At 36.2% G+C, this 22729-nt stretch overlaps 1 protein-coding gene across 1 annotated transcript; it reads left to right on the top strand.

The window, feature by feature from the left end:
* The first annotated feature begins 9 nt into the window (after positions 1-9).
* On the top strand, positions 10-19150 carry MMADHC (metabolism of cobalamin associated D). The gene is made up of 8 exons (XM_004276818.4): positions 10-116; positions 624-683; positions 4038-4182; positions 9416-9633; positions 12195-12300; positions 12904-13034; positions 17543-17629; positions 18626-19150. The coding sequence occupies exons 2-8, from the start codon at positions 675-677 to the stop codon at positions 18818-18820; spliced, it is 891 nt and encodes a 296-aa protein (XP_004276866.1). The 5' UTR covers positions 10-116; positions 624-674; the 3' UTR covers positions 18821-19150.
* The last annotated feature ends 3579 nt before the right edge of the window (positions 19151-22729 follow it).

The following is a 22729-nucleotide window of genomic DNA, read 5'->3' as shown; positions in this document are numbered from 1 at the left end:
AACTCCTTCAGTCTGGGCACTGCCCGCTTCGGCGCTACCCGCTCTGCCGTCGCGCCGCCATTTTGAAGACGGGAAGAGTCCGGGTCTCCAACACTTGGAGGCGGCGGAGTAGACTGGTACGTATGGTTTCCGCCCGCGTTAGCCCCATCCAAATTCGCCCAACTTCGGGCTGCAGCTCTCGGTGTTTCCTCTATTCCCACAGGGTCCCTATCGCTGTCGCCAGTCGTCCTGGCACTCTGTCTTTAGGATCCTTTTCGCTTGCTCATCCTTCATCTCTGCTGGCACCTTTGCTTCTGTCGTCGGGCAGCCCTGACCGGTGTTAAAATACCTACTTCGAGCCTCAGGACTCCATCCCGGTGGAGCTCCTCATTGGCCACCCCGATCTAGTCGGAGTCGAGTCCCATTCGCGGACTCGAACCGGGCGGGCTGAGCGCCTCACGCCCTCCTGTGGGCAGCGAGCTGTGCCCTGTGGGGGCGGGGGGCGAATTTTGGGGTTCGGGGAGAGCTTGGACTTTGGTCCTGTCTCGGTGGAGGGACACACAATAGGCGGTGGTGGACGTTACCCCAGTGATCTGTTGTTAGAGCTTAATCCGTCACCGGCCTGTTTGTTTTGTCTTTCCCAGGAATAACTTTACAAAAGGGAAGATATTTTTCGCCTGCCCTTCCCGCCAGAAATGGCCAATGTGAGTAAATTAGTCTCTTAAGAAGCAGTATAGTAATAAAATAGTTTGGGAACTCGTTAGGAAGGACGGGTTTAATGATAATGGCATTGATGGCATAATGTTTCTCGTGATTAGTGTACCGGAAATGGCAAGGGAAGCAAGGGGTGTGAATTAGGTTGATATGCTTTGCGGGTAGTTTGAACGCAACATATTTCTCAATACACGTCTATTTATTTCTATAAATTCGTTTTTAGAAATAAATTCAGTGCCAGCACCCTTTCAGTAGTTTTAAAAGACATTATTTCAGTAAATATTTAGAATTATTTTTAAGCCGTTTTCTGTTTCTTTGGTTAGGTAAACTGAAGGTTCTGTAGCAGTTTCAGTATAGGAAGTCACCTTCCAAATACTACACAATGGGCGCAAGAGATATTATTCTCACAGGCCATAGAGATTTATTCACTGTAACAGTACAGCGATTACTCAAACGCATCCTGCCATAGGGAACACAGACATATTTTAAAACAATTACAATAAGAGTAGAAACTAATTTTAAAACCTACACAAAGGTACAGTGCAGATTCAGAGCTTTGTGGAGAGGGAAAAGTAGGGGTTTGTGTTCACTTAATCAGAGAAGCATTTGAGGTTTGAAAGATGGGTGGGATTAGATAATCTGAGGTTTGGTTGGGCAGAGCAGGAGGTATATTCAAAGACACCCCCCCTTTCAAAAATCAGGAAGTCAGTTCTGTCTTCCTGAATGTAAAATGTGTGAAAGAGATAAGTGAGAAGGTTGGATTGTGGATTTGGAATCATGTAATAGAGAGTCTTGAATGCCAAACCCAGTAATTTGGACTTTATTCTTTAAATTTTGGTGATTTAATTAGAGCTGTGTGTTAGGAAGACTAATATGGCAACAGTTAGCCAGGAGAGTATTCCTGTAGTCAAATATGATATATTAAGTAATAGCCTAATGGTAAGACTATAAGGCCAAGTCGTAAAAGTAGACCACTAGTGTATCCCGTGTGTTAAGGTGAATTTATACCTAGCCATAATCATAGGAAGGGAATGTTGTAAAAGAAGCATGTGCTACTCTCAAAGGAAAGATACCAGTTAGAGTAGTATGCTAATATTTGACCTGGCTTTATTTTGATTTGAATGAATAAATTAATCCAGTAGGTATTTTGAAGGATACTTTTATTGTTAGAAGTTTACATAAAACAATATTCAAATATATGTTTAAAAATTTGTGTTCGTTTATGTGCATTTTAAGTGCTGAATGGATGTTACTAATGAAACATGAAGATAGATATGTATGTCTTCAACAATTTAGTTTGCATACATAGCATGGGTCAGGTATGTCTATGCTTCAGAGGCTGAACAGGTCAATTAAGAAGCCTTGGTGGGGACTTGTACAAACTGAAATACTCATTTCTGATATAAAGGGAGCAGGCTTTCCTTAGCTACAGTGATGTGTTGCCAACTAATGTCATTTGGGAATGTGAATCCAGCACTGCCAGATCTTTGGAGTTTGTAAGAACAGCTGAAAGTCTGGATCTTTTGTGTGAAATATCACAATTGCTCAATGTTGATATACAATTCAAATTTCTTGTACCACTGAGAATTACCATTTTTGTCTCTGAGCAGGTTGGGTGCACACCCAAGGGAGGATGCTTAAATTTTCAGGTGGGCAGAATGCTCTGGAGACAGGTCTTGCATTTTGAAGACATATAAAGGAGGTTCTGTCTATCCAGATCTTGTAGAAAGAGTTGGAATTTGTCAGGCCTAGGAGGAGAGGGAAAAGGACGTTTTAGCAGAAGAAATCTTGTGGCAGAATAAAGAAGGCAGAGAAATATGGGAAGACTTGGGTAGATATTTTTATGTGACTAAAGAGTGGAGTAAGAGAAGGAGGGATAAAATGAGTAAGAAATTATGTCAGAGAAGTAGAACGACCAGTTAGGATGTATTCTTGTACTTAGGATGAGAAAGTCAGAAGGAACACAGGGCTGGATTTCAGAATACTATGTGAAAGGGAAAAAGAGTGATTCTACAGTATCTAGACTATTTCAACATCCTGGTAACTATTTTTCATACCACCTCTCTAATCCCACTCCATTCTCTACACTGCCCTTAGTGGTACATTCCTTAAAACATCCTTTATTTTTATCAGTTTACTCTTTTCCTCCCTGCCTACAGGTTAAAATTCTGATTTATTATCTTGATATAACAGGCCCTTTCCTGTCTGTGTCAAGTATAAAGCCTTTTAAAGTTGCCCACAAGTTAACTTTCAAGCTTGTTTTTTACTGCACTACCTTATATCCACCTTCAGTGAACTTGTCACTCTTCTGAGTACATCCTTTATGACTCCATCCCTTTGTTCCTGATAGTCACTCATTGAAATGCCCTTTCCCCAGCAAATTTCTATTTCTTCACAACTAAGTATATCCTCCATGAAACTTTTTGCCTATGTCCTCAAGGGTCTCTTAATTATTCAGATCTTTTGATAGCATTTCACAGATGATATGGTATTTGTTCTTACATGTTTTCCACTAATCTAAGAGTCAGCGATTTCTTTTTTTAATATAAAGAGCCAGATAGCAAATATTTTAGGCTTTGTAGGCCGTAGAGTCTCTGTGAAGCTATTTAACTCTGCCATTATGACATGAAAGCAGCCACAGACCATACATAAATGGGTATGGCAATAAAACTTTATTCACCAAAACAGACAGAAGGCTATATTCAGCTATAGTTTGCCAACCCCTACATTAAATTATTCTGACTTAAGTATTTTAAAGTTTATATGTGAAAGATGTTTACACATTCATCCATTGTAACTGACCTCAGAGTCTAGGGAATGAACATAAGAGCAGAAAATGTATCACAAAGTTGTGTGCTAAAACGGAGGAAAGTGGACATTGCCATTAAAGAAAGAGGAAAGATGGTATGGTAGATAATTAGTACAATTTACAGCAGTAAAAGAAGAGAAGAGTTAGAAAGTAAATAGGTTTTGTTTCTAGGAAAGGTTTTGAAAGTTCTTTATTTTGAGAATAGAATCTTATCAGTTGTGTTACCTTTTTAGTGTCATCACTAAATAGGGCAACTTTTAGAGGTTCCCATTCTTTCTGTATGGCACTCTTAATTCTGGCCTTGGGAAAGCCATATATTTTTACCCAAAGTAACTTATTACTTGTTTTTTAAATATTTGTATTTATTTCTAAAATTATAAATGTACATGATGCTTATCCTGTGGTAGCTGCTCAATAATAGTAGAATAAACATTGGTTTTAAAAGATATATTGCAATGTGAGGATTTGCCAGAGATTGTCTGTGTTAGTATAGCATTTATATCCAGAATAATTTTGATTTTTGTGTCCTTCTTAGGTGCTCTGTAACAGAGCCAGACTGGTTTCCTATCTCCCAGGATTTTGCTCTTTAGTTAAAAGGGTTGTCAATCCCAGAGCCTTTTCAACTGCAGGATCTTCAGGTTCTGATGAGTCTCATGTGGCCACTGCACCTCCAGATATCTGTATGTAAAAGTTATTATTGCTTTACTTATAATTGTTTCATAACCTTCTGAGTTGTGTTTCCTGTAATACAGTAAGTCCCCTACATACAAACCTTCAAGTTGTGAACTTTCAGAGATGTGAACACGAGTTCGCGTGACCAGTCACGCAAGTTAGTTCACGTGTCTGGTGTACATTGTCACGTGTGTGCATCCTCTACAAGTGGTTGTGCTTTTGTGTACTTTATGGTACTGTATAGAGTACAGTAGTACAGTATCTTTATTTCAAGCCCAGGATGTCCGGAAGCAAGCGTAAAAGCAGCGTATAGCTGGTATTGCTAAGAAGCGCCAAGCAATAACAATGGAAACAAAAGTGAAAATAATTGAGAGAGTGGAATGAGGCGAAAAGAAGGTAGACGTTGCTCATTCTTATAACATGAATCGTTCAACCATCAGCATGATTCTAAAGAACAAGGACAAGGTCATGGAACACGTGAAGTCTGCTGTGCCGATGATGTTGACAATAATGTCGAAGAAGCGTGGAAAAGTGATGAAGGAGTTGGAGAAACTTCTCAGTATGTGGGTGCAGGGTCAGCATCAGCGTCAAGTCCCACTCAGCTTAATGCTGATTCAAGAGAAAGCTAAAAGCCTTTATGAAGACTTGAAACACGGCAAAGAATCAGAGGGCACATCTTTTAATGCCAACCATGGCTGGTTTCATCGGTTCAAGGCTAGAGCCAACCTTCACAATGTAAAAGTAAGTGTCAAGGCAGCAAGTGCAGATATGGTAGCTGACCGGGAATTTCCTGAAATGCTTCGAGAAATTATTGATGAAGGTACGTATTCACCTGAGCAGGTTTTTGATGTGGATGAGACAGGACTGTACTGGAAGAGGATGCCAGAGGAAAAGTTACATCAGTAAGGGGGAAAAGTTGATGCCAGGCTGTAAAGCAGCAAAGGATAGGCTACCTCTGTTGTTTGGTGGCAATGCTTCTTTCCAGCAATATGAAGCTGAAGGCTCTCTTACTTTATCACTCAGGGAACCCAGGAGCCCTTAAAAACATAGCCAAGGGCTCTCTTCCTGTTGTGTGGGAGAGTAACCCCAAAACCTGGGTCACACAGGCCATTTTCCAGGACTGGTTTTTCCACCTCTTTATCCCAGAGGTAGAGAAGTATTGCTTGGAGAAGGACATCCCATTCTACATTCTTTTGCTGCTCAGCAGTGCTCTGGGCCACCCCCCATTCATGGACGACTTTCATCCCAACATCAAAGTAGTGCATCTGCCACCGAATACTACATCTCTCATTCAACCTATGAACCAGGGAGTTATAGCAACTTTCAAGAAATATTATTTACGTCACAGTTTTCATCAGGCAGTAAAGGCAAGTGACGAATCAGGAACAACCTTGTGACAATTTGGAAGGACTATAACATCCACGAGGCCATAAAAAACATTGACTTTGCTTGGCATGAGGTTACGGCCGTCCCCATGAATGGGGTTTGGAAGAACCTTTGCCTGCAGTTTGTTCACAATTTTCGTGGATTTGAAAGGTGGATGAGAAGTCCAAAGAGGTCTTCAGCAACTTAGTGACCCTCAGCGAGAAGCTGGAGCTAGATCTGCAAGAGGACAACTTCATTGAAATCCTTGCTGTGCACCATGAGGAGCTTACTAATGAAGACCTGATGGAGTTGGAGGGCAAGAGAGGACGAAAAGAGACAAGAGGAAGAAGAAGTAACTGAAGAACCGAAGAGATTCATGATGCAAGGGGTTTTTCTTTATTTGAGGAGGCACTGTTAGTTTTTGAGGCACAGGACCAAAATGTAGAACAGTACACAGAGGTTGCAGCAGCCATTCAGAATGCAATCCACTGCTACCATGTCATCTATGATGAGAAAAAAAGACCTACTACCCAGACATCACTGGATTGTTTTTTCAAGAGGGTAGATAGAATTGAGTCCAGCAAGGAAGCAGAGCCTGTGCCATCCACGTCAGGCATCAGTGAAATTGCAGTTTGCCCTCCATCTCCTTGCTGATGATCCTTCCTCTCTGTCATCTCCCACCTCCTCTCCCTCCTCCAGTCAGTAACTCTTCTTGCCTGTTCACCCAATGCCAGCCCTGTACACCAGCTGTTGTACTGGACTACTGTACTTTTCAAGGTACTCTACTGTAAGATTTAAAGGTCTTTATTTTTTGTGTTTGTTTTCTATGTATTACTTGTGTGAAAAGTATTATAAACCTATTACAGTACAGTACTATATGCTAGCCGATTATGTTAGTTGAGTACCTAGGCTAACTTTATTGGACTTATGAACACACTCTCGGAATGGAACTCATGCGTGTGTAGGGGACTTACTGTATTTCTTCTTGAGGTTTTACTGATTTTCTAAAGTTGAGTTTATCCCATTGAAAATAAAATCAGAGCTCTTGCCTAAATATTTATACCAGAAAGTTACAATATTTTTTAAAAGAAGATTGAATATTGGTTTCTAAAACTTATTTTCTTGAACTTTAGTGTTTTTCTAATGATCTTTGAGCACACAGTCCTCCCTGAAACAAATCTTCTTTGATCCTATTAAACTATGTTACTACTTCTTGATTCTTTGCTGAATTTCTTAAATGTAGCTGTCACTTTGAGTGTTTATTAAATCAAAGTCTGCTTTTTCTTATCCATCTTGTGCACCACTATCAATCATTCTAAAATACTTTAAATCATGTCACTTCCTTCATAAGCCTCGATTATCTCCCACTGCTTTCAGTAGCAGTTCCTAAACTATTCCCAAGCTATGAATCATTGTTCAAGGATGAAAAAAAAATTTTTTTAAGCTCTGTGATTAGTTAACTTGGAGAAATGCTTTATACCATAGTCCTATCGTAGAGGTTTATAATACACACTAAAATATTCAGGGAGCGCTCTTAGAAACTTTACCTAATGTATTCTAAAGGAATTGCCCATGGAATCCTTTTTCATGCAACACATTACTTACAGTGTAATATAAGTTCACTTGGGCATGCAAAGCCTCCCCTGGTTTTCTTGGTCCAGTTTTCTAACTCCATCTCTGATTACTCCTCAATTTTCATAATCTGAAGGCTAAATATACATCTATCATAAATGAAAGATTTGTCACTCAGAATATGTAAAGGGTTTGCATTGTGAATATACAGCCAACCCTCCCTATCCATGGGTTCTTCATCCTCACATTCAACCAACCAAGGATTAAAAATATTTGAGGAAAAAAATTCCAGAAAGTTCCAAAAAGCAAAACTTTAATTTGCCACACACCATATCATTTACATTGTTTTTGATATTATAGGTAATCTAGAGATGATTTAAAGTATACAGGAGGATGTGATGTACGAAGGTTACAGTATATGTGCGTGCAGTTGACTCTTGGACAACATGGTTTTGAGCTGCTCAGGTCCACTTTATACGCAGATTTTTTTCAAAACTAAATAAGTACAGTACAATTCTCGGTTCATTGAATCTGAGGATGTGGAACCGACTATACAGAGAACTGCCTATAAATTATACTCAGATTTTTGACTGCATGCAGGGTTTGAACAGCTAACCCCTCAGTTGTTCAAAGGTCAGTAGAGATATGCCCTTTTATATAAGGGACTTGAGCATATGCAGATTTTGGTATCTGTGGGGGTCCAGGGAGCAGTCCCCTGTGAATAACTAGGGACAACTATATAAAGAATTTTTGTAGATCAATAGGAGAAAGAAAACCCAGTAGAAAACCAAACAAAAAATTTCAAAAATGGATTTGAACAGGCTATTTCTGTAGGAGAAAACCTAAATGACTGGTAAAGATTTGAAAATATGCTCAAATTCACTGTTAATATGGGATATTTATTTAAAGAAACAGATCTGAATAATCTGTAGAACCCATGTTCTTCAAAATAGCTGGTAAGTTTAAGTTTGTGAACTGACTCCAGTCAATCATTAGTGGCTGTCGAGAGCCTTGTTACTCAGTGTGATCTGCAGACCAGCATAGCATAGCATGGCATAGCATCAGCATCATCTGGGACTGTTTAGAAACGAAGAATTTTTAGCCCCACTGCAGACCTAGTAAATCAGAATCTGCATTTTGAGAAGATCTTAGATGATTCTTAAATAATTAAAAGTTTGAGACATACTGAGCTAGAGTGTTTAGGTTGAGAATCATGTGACAGTGTCTGTGTTCAGCAGGGAAATGTTCTGCAGTTGATGGGTGATGTCTGTCATAGGTATGGAAGAGCGATATGGGGGCAGCCATATTGACATGGTCGTTTTTAGTCACTCAGTTCTGGCAGAGTTTATAAATTTTTTTTTATAAATTTTTTTAATAAATTTTTTATAAGTTTTATAAATTTATAAATATTTTTATTGCCAGCTAAAGTCTGCAGCAGTTGTCCCTTCCTTTCTCTAAACAAAATTCCTACTCTGAGTATTTCTTCATTTGATTTTCTAATTTATTCTTTTCTGGATCTTTTTGAATTTTTCACATGTCAGGATTTTTTTAAGTTTTACAGGAATAAAAATGTGGTCTATTCTTCTGTAAGTATTAAATCCATATTAACTCATGTAGCTGGTAAACAGGGCATTATGTCACATTGGTTCGTACAAGATTTTTTTCCAGTCCATTAATGTTTTGTGCCACCAGGTAACAGCAGTTGAATGCCCCTCCCCAAGGGTAGCCACCATTAAGTCTGATGTCTTTCCTTACAGATGTTTTTTTTACTGTATTTAAAAACACAAATATAAGGATGAAAAATAAATGTCATATATGCTGTTCTTTGACTTAGCTTTTTCTTTTAATGTAATATGTACTGGACTTCGTTCACTATCAGTAAAGATTTACCATATTCTTTTTAATGACTGTCAAGAATTACATAGTGTGGGAGTTCCCTGGTAATCCTAGTGGTTAGGATTCCGGGCTTTCACTGCCATGGCCCAGGTTCAGTCCCTTGTCAGAGAACTGAGATCCCACAAGCCGCACAGCATGGCCAAAAAAAAAAAAAGAATTACATTTACAGTACTTTATTGAATTCTTTCCCTAGTAATGGAATTACCTATGAGCTGACAGCTGGTTGCTTTGATTAGTCTTTTGGAATAACATGAAACAAACTAATTTATATTTACACAGGAAAGCAAACTTCAAACAACTATTGGTTAGCTAAAAAAAAATACCTAATTGGAAGAAGAACATTCTTTCAGTCTACCAATGTACTTAACTAGTAAGGAGAAAATGATTCATTTTGTCGTTCCTCTTTAGGCTCTCGAACAGTTTGGCCCGATGAAACTATGGGACCATTTGGACCTCAGGATCAGAGATTCCAGCTTCCTGGGAACATAGGTTTTGATTGTCACCTCAATGGGACCACATCACAGAAGAAAAGCCAGGTTCATAAAACTTTACCTGATGTTCTAGCAGAACCTTTATCGAGCGAAAGACATGAGTTTGTTATGGCACAATATGTGAATGAATTTCAGGTAAGTTGTTAAGGTCATTCTGTTTTTCTAATTATTAATGCTATATTAATTTCTGATAACTGAACATATTACTTTCATTGAAGAAGTAAAAAAAAAATCTATTTAAGTCCAGTATAAACAGAAACAACATATATAGCTTTTAAAAGCTTGGCATTGTCCTGTACATAGCGTTTGCTATAATTTTTTTCACCTAACTACATTGCAGTCTCTTTTAGGTAATTAATTCTTCAAAAATATATTTTTTTACTAAATGTTTATTTCAAATATAAATAACTTAATTCTATAACTGGAAATTTATATTCCCTGTTTTTCACTTTTATTAATGGTAATTGTAATTTATATATGGACCAAATTCCGACTAGTTTTATATTCCTCTAGCCATTTAAAAAGAAAATTTTGAGATCTCTGAAACTCTGGATACAGTAGACTGAAGAGGAGGATTTTTAAATAGCTTTTGTAAAAACAATTCCTGAGGGTTTTTTTTAATGAGTTTTTTAAACTGGTATCGCATATGAATTTTTAAATGCATTTTAAAACTAGTGTTGCTCATTGCTCACTCAAATGGAAAGTTACATGCATTTCAGAGTTTCTTTCAAACCCCGATCCTTATCATTTTTCATATTTCTATATAGCTTCAGGTTGAGATTTTGATCAAAGCCATATTATTAAAAGCAGCAACCCCTCAAATTATGGGTGATATCAGATAACCTAACACTGGGACACAGTTGACCTCCCCTGACGTTTTATCTCAGATATTCCTTCTCAGTCTTTTTGACTCCTCCTCTGTCTACCAGTTACATGATATTTCCCAAATGTCTCTGATCTTCATTTTCTCATTTGACTTGCTCCCCGGTCACTTAAGTCCTTGGCTTTCTCCACAGGCTGTGTATTCATATTTCCTAGCTTCTTATTTCTGTTTCTGACATTTCTGGTTCTATATTACTATCTGCCTGCCAAACATCTTTATCTGGATGTCTCAGAAGTCCCAAGATTTTACACGTCTAGTACTGAATTAGTCCTTTTTCTCTCAAAACTTGTCCTTATTCCCATGTTGTCAGTAGTATAAGTGACTTAGTCATCCTCCCACTGTCCCAAAAATAAAAATTATAGTGCCAACCTTGACTCCTCTTTTCATCATACCCCTGTAAATAGTGACAGAATTACATTGCTTCTATCTCTGAAAGTAGCTCTTAAATAATTTGTGTACCTTCAATTCTCACTAATACTGCCAAAGTTCAGCACCTCCTTATCTTACCTCAATTTTTATAGGCATTATAGTATGATGGACTGTGGAGATAGGATAAATCTGTATTCAGAGATTAACTCAGCCATTTACTTAATTTTGTGACCTTGAGAAAGTTACTTCACCTTTCTGAGCCTCTGTTTCTTTATATGTAAAATGAGGATAATAATAATCCCTGGCCTACAAAGTTGCTATGAGGATTAAATGTGAAAATGTATGTAAAATACTTATTACACTAAGTGATCAGTAATTGTTGGCTGTTACTGGTCTGTCACCTGCTCTTCCTCGTTGCCATACATCCTCTACAGTAATACTGTCATTAGCTTTTTATATCGCCTGTTGATATTCCTCATTGCTTTTTCAAAATTTCATAATGTGGCATAAATGGCTTTCCACAATTTTGATCCCTTATCTTTCTCACCTTACTTCCCACTACTTCCTACTCCTTCTGTTCTCCAATCACAGCATATTTTCATTTTTTTAAAATTACACCATTCCCTTCGACCATTGTATGCCTTTGCACGTTATTATCTCTTGCTGGACTGTTTTTTTCCTCCTGAATTCTTAACCTATAGTCTGTCTCTTCTTTATCTGTCAGACACACATATTAATTAATATGTAACTCAAACGTGATTTCAACCTTTTCCTGATTTCTGCCAGCAAAGCAAGTTTCTTCCCCATCTATACCTCCAGAAGACTTCCGTTATAACTATATAGCATTTCTGATATGGATTGCATTTATTTGTTCATGCATTTTTCTTCTACTAACTCTTATATACCTAAGAGTGAAGACTGGATTTTTTACCATTGTAGTGCCTGTTCCTGTTTATAATGTCTAGTGTATAATAGGCACCCTGTAAATTTCTGTTGAATAAAAGCCTCTAAGCACTTCCTGTTGGAGAAGCTATATGTTTAATCATGTTGCTTTGTAAGTTAGTGTTCTTATCCTCATTTTACAGATTATACAACAAAAGGAAGGATAATTAGATATAACAGAGTATCAGAAGAGGTAACATTGTAAGACACAATCATGGCTCATTTTAGTTAGTTTTTTAGCCAACTTCTATTCATATTAAGTCTTAGAATATCAGGGTATTTATATGTTCCTTTTTTTAATTCAACATTTTTTTTAAATTTTCAAATATTACATTCATCATAGAGAAAAGTTTGAGTATGTAAGAAAACACTGCCTATTACCCCATCACCAGCTAGGTTAGGATTACTGAAAAAACTTTCTAGGGAAAACAGGTTTATAACAGGCAAGATATTTTATTTGAACTCCAGATTTTGTTTACTTATATTTCTTATTCCGCCTTAGGGTAATGATGTACCTGTTGAGCAAGAAATTAACAGTGTGGAAACTTACTTTGAAAGTGCCAAAGTAGAGTGTGCAATCCAAACATGTCCGGAATTGCTGCGAAGAGGTATGTTGTGCTTTATTCATATTTACACTAGTGTGTGTTAGATAATGTCACTAATTTTTTAATGTGTTGAATAATGTACTCCATAGGAATCGTAATGCTTTATAACTTAGTATTTTAATATGTCTAGCTGGAAATGATGATTGCCTGGCCAAGATAAGGCTTTCAAGTGTCCCCTGACATCTGACCTCATGCTGCCATTAGATAGGAATAGTAGAATTTTTAATAACTTTTTTCCTAAATCTTTTCCTAAAGTCATCCCACTCCTGGGTGATTATTACAGCCATAATTTCCATGAGCTAATACATTAGTACTACTGAGAAAAATCTTAATAATAAACTTTTTTTTGAATTACAAGACCAAGAACATGTAACCCAACTTACTCTTCAGAATTGTTGGCAATATATTTTCGTTCATCCAAAAAGAGCAGAAGTAAACCAAAACTAAATTCATTTCATCCTTTTCAAAACTAATATGCATTTATAAACCTAACTTGGTACCATAATAATTTAACTTAATCATCATTTTTCTAAAGTATTTTATGAACTGTTTCTTTTTTAAAAAAATTTATTTTTTTCTGGAGTTTTATTCTTATTTCACTTACAGATTTTGAATCACTGTTTCCAGAAGTAGCCACCAACAAACTAATGATTCTGACTGTAACACAGAAAACTAAGAATGATATGACTGTTTGGAGTGAGGAGGTAGAAACTGAAAGAGAAATGCTCTTAGAAAAGGTAATTCTTTCAGCTGCTGACAATTTAATTTTATGATCTTATTTAAATACCAATGAACCAGTGTTTTAAAATGATGGCTATTTTTTCTAGCCTTTACTAATTCTCTGCTAATGTATTCCAGTACTAAAAAACTTACATGTTTTCTGAGAATAAAAATACCACAATTTTTTTTTTTAGTGTCTTTGAAAAACTTAGATTCTGTCCAGTACTTCCTCAGTTTTTTTTAAATTTATGTTTTAGGAAATTTGGGAATATAGTAAACAACAAAAATGTAAAATTAACTCTTCATACCCATCTCTCTCTCCTTCTCTCTGATCCTCTCTCCCCCTCCATGTCTCTTTCTCTCTCTCTCTCTCTCTCAAGCATGTCAAGTAAAAAGTGAAAATACCTCAGCCTTCTTAAAGGGGTAAACAATAACAGTGTACAGTACAATAATAATATAATGTATATACCCACATCTTTTTCCCATCCTTTGCTTTTAACTTAGAAGATATGTTTTGACACCTTTCCATAACATTACGCATAGATTTTATTTCATTCTTTGTAAAAATCTGTGTAATATTACATTGCATGGGCAAACCGTAAATTTTTTAAATTATTTAAAAAAATTTTTAGTCATTTATAAGTTGAAAATCAAACTTAGGCTATTACAGGCAGTGAATATATTTGTACATATATTTTTTGTACATACTTACATATTCCTAAATAGGGAAATCAGAGGGTATATTCATTTTAAGTTTTGAAAGATACTGCCAATTTGCCCGCCAAAAAGACTGTCCTAGTATATATGCTCTCACCTTTACCCTGGATATTAGCATTACTTTTCATTTTTACCAACCTGAGAAATGAGAAGTAGTAACTTAAAGTCTTATATTTAAAAATTATATAATTATTTATCTAAGAGCTTGATGTTCAGTTATATCAATTTCTTTCTCTAAAAGATAGAAAGGAATATTCCTTTGCCTGTATGACATGTTGGGATTAGCTCACTTGGACACCTTAGCTAACTATAGTTGAAAAAATTCTCTTTATTAATTTACATACAGGATAATATTTGGAATTATTTTATATTTTCTTTAGGGTTGGATGTATGGTTCTCTTCATTTATAAAAATATTATTTACATACTCAATAGAGTATTTTATGGTAATGACTTCATATTTAAATGTCCCACATATAACTTTACTAATAAATTCCATGTAGTAATTAATAATCATGAGCAAGTTATATATACCAGCTAACAAAGAAATTACAGAGAGGCATAAGGCATTCTCTGATCTTTAAAAGATCTGAATTTGGAGAAGTGAAATTTAAATACATAATAACTCAATAAACATTTTCTATTTATATATTGACAATGATTAGTAAATGTATACTACCATTTAGACACTAGAGAGTTTGCTGTGATATGTGCATTGTATTAGTAAGTCCTACTTTTTGAACCATTCAAGATTCTGAGCCTCATTTGATACTGACTCCCGTATAGATGTAAGTCAGCAACAAAGACCCAATGCAGCCAAAAAATAAAATAAATTAAAAAAAAAAATTTCCAGCCTTTGAAATGGCAACACGCTTTATCATGTGCATTTTAAACTTTATAATGACTAAAGCTATTTTATTTTTTTATGAAAAAACATTTTTTATTTTAGACATGTTAGTGGTTATTTTAGAACCACACATAGCTTACTGTCCAAGTAGATATTATATGTTGTGGTTTACTTTATTTCAGTTTTTTACCAGCAGATGTCAGTGTTTGCTATTGATGAGCAGAAATCTTTTTTTTTTTTAATTAATTTATTTATTTTTGGCTACGTTGGGTCCCCGTTGCTGCACACGGGCTTTCCCTAGTTGTGGCGAGCGGGGGCTACTCTTTGTTGCGGTGCGCAGGCTTCTCATTGCGGTGGCTTCTCTTGTTGCAGAGCACGGGCTCTAGGTGTGCTGGCTTCAGTAGTTGTAGCTCGCGGGCTCCCAGTGCAGGCTCAGTAGTTGTGACACACAGGCTTAGTTGGTCCACATGTGGGATCTTCCCACACCAGGGATCGAACCCATGTTCCCTGTACTAGCAGATGGATACTTAACCCCTGCGCCGCCAGGCAAGTCCCAAGCAGAAATCTTTAAGAAAAATACTTAAACTGGTTCTTTTTGTGATCATTTGGGATTCTTTTAGTTAACCTTTGCAAACATTTAAATGCATCGTTTTGTTCACCTTGTAGTTCTTGTGTATGGTACATCTTTTATTAAATTGATACATAATTCTAATGACTTTCCTAAACCATACTCAGTTTTCCTATTTTTAAGAATTATGAGAATTAATGAAATACAGCAGTAAGTGTAAATATTAAGTATGAAAATAACCTATAGAGTACAGTATTATCTAAATGTTTTTCATTAGTTTACAAGAAAGTACAGGCATGCCTTGGAAGTATTGCAGGTTAGGTTCCAGGCCACCATAATAAAGCAAATATCGCAATAAAGTGAGTCACACAGATTTTTTGGTTTCCCAATGCATATAAAAGTTATGTTTATACTGTACTGTAGTCTAAGTGTGCAAAAGCATTATGTCTAAAAAAAAGTACATACCGTAATTTAAAAATACTTTATTGCTAAAAAATGCTAACCATCATCTGAACCTTCAGTGAGTCATAGTAGTAAAACATCAATAAAGATCACAGACTACAGATCATCATAACAAATATAATAATAGATGAAAAAGTTTGAAATATTGAGAGAATTACCGAAATGCCAAACAGACACGTGACGTGAGCAAATGCTATTGGAAAAATGTTGCCAATAGGCTTTCTGGACACAGGGTTGCCACAAACCTTCAATTTGTAAAAAACTTACCTGCGAAGTGCAATAAAGTGAAGCCCAAAAAAATGAGATATGCCTGTATTTGGAGAAAATAGGTTAAAGTTGTATATCTCTATAGCAGGGATCAGCAAACTTTTTCTGTAAAGAGCCAGATGGTAAATTTTTAGGTTTTGTAGGTGATAGGTTCTCAACTACTCAATTCTACCATGTATTGTTAAAGCAACCACAGACCATATATAAATGAACAGGCATGGCTACGTTCCGGCAAAACTGTATTTACACAAACAGGCAGGCAGCCAGCCAGGTTTGGCCCTCGGGCTATCAAGGCTTGGACTTCTGAGCATCTCAGGTTAGTGCCAGAGATGCTCAGTGAGGTCTCATCACTCTAGGTGGACCAGAAATTCACGTTACCCTGTAGTGCGTGACCCCTGATATCACCATTCAGCTCTCAGCCCCGCAGCTGGCACTCTCTGCTGGACCTTGAGGAATCTCACCTTGTATCTGCGCAGGTCAACCCTTGGCTACTGAACCAGGGTAAATTGCTCCGCGGACCACATGGGAAGCCCATTTGTGCATCTCCCTCTGCTCCATTACCCTACACCAGAAATTCCAGATGCTTCAACAGTTCAGAACTCTTGCTTTCTACCCCCTCAGCTCAGTGACACTATCACTTTGCTTGGGCTCCACTTCTTTGCCCTGCAACAAGAGAGTGTCCCCAGACAGAAGCCTGGAGCATATATGGGGATCACCTTATTTGTTTCCCTTCTCCGCTGCTGTTTTGTCTGCCTGTTGTTCAGTGTCTAAAAACAGTTGCCTCATATATTTTGGTCAGTTTTATATTTTTCAGCAAGTGGCAAGTTTGATAACTGTTACTTTGTTATAGCTGTGAGTGAAACTGTGCCCTTGTCTTTAAACACTTATGGTCTGTCTTTTTTTTTTTTTTTAACATTCTAATCTGATTCTAATATTTGCTTCTAGTCTTTTTCACTGCTTAGACTTCTGATAAAGCTAATAAAGACATTGTAGGAATTAGGATGGTAAGACCAAGATTTTAATACATGCACGTGGTCTGTAATGTTTATACATAATACAAAAGATAGAGAGGTGAAAAGGAAGTGAAAAGGAAGTATGTGGTCCAGCCCTGTACCCAATCTATCCATTTATCTTATTATTTTTATGTGCCTTTTCAGAAATATTTCATGACTATGTGAGTGGGTAGATGTGTTTTTGAAGGACACACAAACAAATACATGTTTTTAACCAACTTTCATTCAAATGAATGAATGGTCCATATCTTTTCATTATGAATATTTTGTTTTCCCTTTCTTACCTTATTTCTAATATCTCTGTAATGATACAAAATAGCAACTGTAGGTTATAATCCATGACAAATTTGGGAGTTAATAGCACAGAAGTGATTAGAAATAGTTCCTAAAATAGGAAATAATTTAGAAGAAAAAAATATACAATTTAGACTTTTTAAAAGAAATGAAAATATTATATGAACCATTAATCTTTTGGACTGGTGAAAATAATCTTAGGACTTTACAGTCTTAATTTATCATTAGTTTTAATTGTTTATTAATCTTATTGTATTCTCTATCTGAAGCAAAAAATATTTATCTTAAAAATTTATTGAGAAATAAAACACTCTGTGCTGCTGCTTTGAGCATATTATTTGTGCCTTTTTCTATGCAGTTCATCAGCGGTGCTAAAGAAATTTGCTACGCCCTTCGAGCTGAAGGCTATTGGGCTGACTTTATTGACCCATCATCTGGTTTGGCAGTGAGTAATTAAATACATTTTGAAAGCCACATTATATAATTTGAAGTAGGAATTATTTTTATTATAAAATTGTTTATAATTATAACCTTGGTAAAAGTAGACCATTTAAGACTTTGAAAACCTCACAATTTTATGCAAAGAGGTATAAAAATAGGTACCAAGAGTCTGTTGTAGGTACAAAGGTACCAAGAGTCTGTTGAATTCACAATAGGTACCAAGAGTCTGTTGAATTCACAACTTTGAGGGACCTCTGGCACTCATAGTTAAGCTTCTCCATCACTTTAAATTTTTTTCATTAAAAATAATTTTAAAATTTATTTTCCATCCTCATTAATAGATATTGTTTGAATTACATTGAATTAGTGTGTTTACTGTTCATTAGTTAAAACTTAGTATCCAATAGTTTCATTAAGGAAGAAACACACACTTATTTTTAGAATTAAGAATATGGATGGTAAAGAAATATTTAGAAAAGTAACTTTTTGGAAATTAACATTTGTAAAGCTATACTTTAAAGAAAATAACTGAACCACTATTGTGGTCATATTTTAAATTCTGTGTATATTTAACTACAAATAGTAATTTTTTCAATCTTAAAATAGGAATATATACTGTTTCTTTTCAAAGTCAAGATTTAGTGAGTACTAGAAATGAAAAACTTACTCTGATAGTTTTCTTATCTTAAAAATTACAAAAGTGAACCATAGATGATTGCCTAATTCTTATTTCATCTCTAAAGGTCATATAATATTATGCATTTGGTTCTAGGTAATATGCAGTCTGCTAGATCATTCATTTCTCATTTCCAGAATGCACAGGTATTGAGGGGAGAGGAGGTATTAGGACAGTTAGGTGTTCCATGTGACCTTTTTATTTCTTATTTGATTTTTTAAATATTCAGAGTATTTATATAGATATGTGTTCGTATTTGCATAAAAAATATTACTTCATTATCTTTCTAGCTAATGAAAATATGACTTGTTTTATTTCCTCCAGTTTTTTGGACCATATACAAACAACACTCTTTTTGAGACAGATGAACGCTATCGACATTTAGGATTCTCTGTTGATGATCTTGGTTGCTGTAAAGTGATTCGTCACAGTCTCTGGGGTACCCATGTGGTTGTAGGAAGTATCTTCACTAATGCAACACCAGAGAGCCATATTATGAAGAAATTAAGTGGAAACTAGCAGTAATGTCAACTTATTTGCTCTGCTATTTGTAACATTTGGGATGATCTATACACTGTCAAAGGCTTCAGTTTTCAAAATTTAATTCCTTGTAGGTATTTATTTCAACATTTATGAATTTACAATATTGGCAAGCGGTTTGTGATTTTTAAATTTCAAATGTTCATTCATAATATCATGAAATACATCTTGAGCACATCCACATTGTATAGAATGTGATAACTAACATGTAACCAGGGTATTATCTCATATTGTTATTTCTCTCCTTAATTGGAAAAACCTCAGTTTTAATTATTTTTCTCCAAAAATAAATCATACATTTGGTTATGACATGTGTTTTTTCATTGCAGTATTTTTAAAATATAATTCTTAAAGATTCCTAAGAAACTACAATATTAATCTTCTTAAAGTTTGTTTTTTCGTTTTTGGTTTTTTTTTTAATAAGTGCAGTTGAGAAATCTGGATTCAGTGTAGATTTAACTTTTTTTTAATTTTCTTTTTACTATATCACTTGTTAGATGTCCTGGTGCCATCTGAGTATTACTTTGAAATAATGTATGTACAGGAAAAGAAGAATAAGGATAATACTAAAACTTTACATATAAAAGAATATGAATCTCATCTTTATACATAGTGAAAAATAATTCTTAACTCCTGGGTTGAGACAGATAAATGTAGTTTATTCTCAGACAAAACTATGCTTCAGGTGCTAAGTCATATTTCTCCAAATTTAGCAATAGATGGAAACTGCAGTAGTTTACAGAAATGTCTCATGTGGGACAGAGTTGTTTTTACAGCATTTTAAACTTAGACTCATCTTTGATTTGTCTTTTGTCATTAGGAATATAGATAAATCTCAGGAGAACAAGTAACTTCTACCAAATGAATTAATTGAAATGGATTTTTCTGTATTTTTAAAATTAACTGCCTGTTTTTCAAATGATCACATGGAGATGACCAGCTTTTTAATTTAGTTTACAACTTCATTTAATACTGTTTGTTTAACATGTATCGATAGTTTGATAATGAGTGTTGCTTATGATTCAAAGAATAAGAGCTACAGTGTTTTCATTCATTATGAAGAAGATGAAGTCTTGACTTCCAAAACTTTTTTTTTTTTTTTTTGGTGGTACGCGGGGCTCTCACTGTTGTGGCCTCTCCCGTTGCGGAGCACAGGCTCCGGACGCGCAGGCTCAGCGGCCATGGCTCACGGGCCCAGCCGCTCCGCGGCATGTGGGATCTTTCGGACCGGGGCACAAACCCGTGTCCCCTGCATCGGCAGGCGGACTCTCAACCACTGTGCCACCAGGGAAGCCCCCAAAACATTTTGTAAAAAATTGTTTTGAAGTATATATGCTCGATAAATTTTCATCTATGTAAGGAGCACCCAGATCAAGACAGAACATTACTGGTACCTCAGAGGCTCATCCGACTCCCTTTCAGGCACTTCCTCCCCTTACTTGCCCCTCCCACAAACAACCACTATCCTGAATTCCTACAGTATAAGTTGGTTTTGTGTGTTTTGATGCTTTACATGTATGAAATCATATATACTAGGTTCACGCTGGCTTCTTTCACTCAGCAATGTGAGATTCACCCTTACTGTGCATAATTATAGATCACCTGTTTGCATAGCATTTGCCTTCTCAGTGAATTGGGACAATTTTGCCCCTCAGAGGAAATGTAGCAATGTGGAGATATTTTTTGATTGTTACAACTTGGGGTGGGAGAGTGCTATAGGCATCTAGTAGTTACAGGCCAGAGATGCTACTAAACATCCTACAATGCAAAGGACAGTTCCCACAAAAAAAGAATTATGTGGTCCACTCGTTTCTTGTATGCATATTGCTTATTCAGGCCTTTCCTACTTTGCACCATTCTTTGAGCCATGTTCCTTGAAATTTCACCATTTGCTTTAACAATTCTGAAGTGCCATCTACTGGTTGAAAAGGATACTTCCTCCTTATAGGTGGCTATGGTTACATACTATATTATGTGAGGGGTAGGCTACACAATGTTGGGACTCCTTTTATCATCTCGCTTTCTAACAGGATTTGCAGAAACAAAAAGTATGAGAAGCAGTAAGTGCCAGTTAAATTTTTTTTTCCTTGAAAAGTAGGAATGGCCAGATTTAGGTTTGGGATATATAATCCAAGGGATGCTTACTAATAGTAGTAGAAAATAGTTAACTATTATGTACTGCAGTAAGAAAACATTGCAGTTATCAGTTTCATCATATTCATTTGATTAGGACCCCATTAAGAAAGAATTGGTAAAATTATCTTAAACATAAATTTGCTACCTTTTAAAGTAAGCCTGAGCCATTGAAATTAATTTTAGACCTATCATTGAAAAACACCTTTTTGTTGTAAAACTTGTATTTTGACAAGAACTTAGGAATTATTGTATAGAAGATAAATGCTAGAAGGGGTCTTTCAGATCATCTGACCCACCTCCCTCTTTTTACAATAGACAAAATGGGAAACAAGAACATACATCAGGTCACACAGCTAGTATTAAGACCCAGTGCATAGTCATTATCAACAAGTTTATAAAGTGCTTAAAAATATCAGAGTTGCAGAATTTAAGTTTCAGATTAATAGTACTGCCACATTTCATAAATAAACTTCTGAGTTCATTCCATTGAACTCTACATGCTCTGAATTTCTTTGAAATTTTACTGAAACGTATCTAAAAATTCAGTTATAGATCCTACACTTCACACAGTAATTCTCTGACTTCAAGATTAAAACTAATTTCTTCGACTTCCCTGGTGGCGCAGTGGTTAAGAATTTGCCTGCCAACGCAGGGGACACGGGTTCAATCCCTGGTCCAGGAAGGTCCCACGTGCCGCGGATCAACTAAGCCTGTGCGCCACAGCTACTGAGCCCGTGCACCGCAACTGCTGAGCCCACGCACCGCAACTACTAAAGCCGCGCGCCTAGAGCCCCTGCTGCACAACAAGAAGCCACCGCAGTGAGAAGCCTGCGCACCATGATGAAGAGTAGCCCCCGCTCACTGAAACTAGAGAAAGCCCATGCACAGCAACAAAGACCCAACACAGCCATAAAGAAGGAAAGAAAAGAGGGAAGAAAGGAAGAAATTGCCCTCATTATAAATAAGTAAATAAAACTCATTTCTTTCTTGGGCTTCTGTCACTTGTAACATCAGTATAATCCTTACATTTGAACAAAATTCTGCTTTTAGTTCCAACTCTATTTCTTCTTCTTATGATTAGTTCTCTTGTTGCTCCAAAGCAGAATTTATCTACCTCAGTGCTGTTGACATTTTGAACCAGATAATTCTTTGTTCTCGAGGATGTCATGTACATAATAGGATGTTGAGCAGCATCCTTGGCCTCCATCCTCCAGATGCAGCAACCCCTGGTCATGACAAAAAAATATCTCCAAAAATTGCCAAATTTCCCCTGGGAAGCCAAATGTTTATCTGAAAAAATTTAACCAAGTGTCCTGTATGTTATCTGACAGTATCATATCACCAGTTGAAAACCACTGATTGAATATACCTTCTAACTCAGCAGTCCTCAACTTCAGCTGTACATTTGAATCAAGTGGGAGTGCATTGAAACACATTGATAATTTGGCCTCCACTCTCACAGATTGTTTTATTAGTGTGAAGAGCCTTGGGCATCATTATTTTTTAAAAGTTTCCCAGATGATTCAGATGTACAGTCAGGATTAAAACCATTAGTTGGTTATGAAACTCAGAGGTTAAAGAGGCATCTAAAGAAATAAGGGCAGGATATGATAACTGATTTAATGCACTAAGGAGATACAGGAAACAAAAATGAAATCTCTAATGTTCTGCATTAAGAGTGACCTAATCAGGCTCAAATAAATTCAAGGGTTCTTTCTCTATGAAGCCTTTCCTAACTACTCCATCCCTCAC

The sequence above is a fragment of the Orcinus orca genome, chromosome 7 (assembly GCF_937001465.1).
Source record: "Orcinus orca chromosome 7, mOrcOrc1.1, whole genome shotgun sequence".
Classification (NCBI taxonomy): Eukaryota; Metazoa; Chordata; class Mammalia; order Artiodactyla; family Delphinidae; genus Orcinus; species Orcinus orca.
This window is presented reverse-complemented; position numbering and strand designations above follow the sequence as displayed.

Excerpts from the sequence above, each read along its gene's own strand:
- MMADHC (XM_004276818.4), top strand. Across the intron at positions 4,183-9,415 it reads CACTGCACCTCCAGATATCT|GCTCTCGAACAGTTTGGCCC; the intron begins GTATGTAAAAGT and ends GTTCCTCTTTAG. Across the intron at positions 9,634-12,194 it reads AATATGTGAATGAATTTCAG|GGTAATGATGTACCTGTTGA; the intron begins GTAAGTTGTTAA and ends ATTCCGCCTTAG.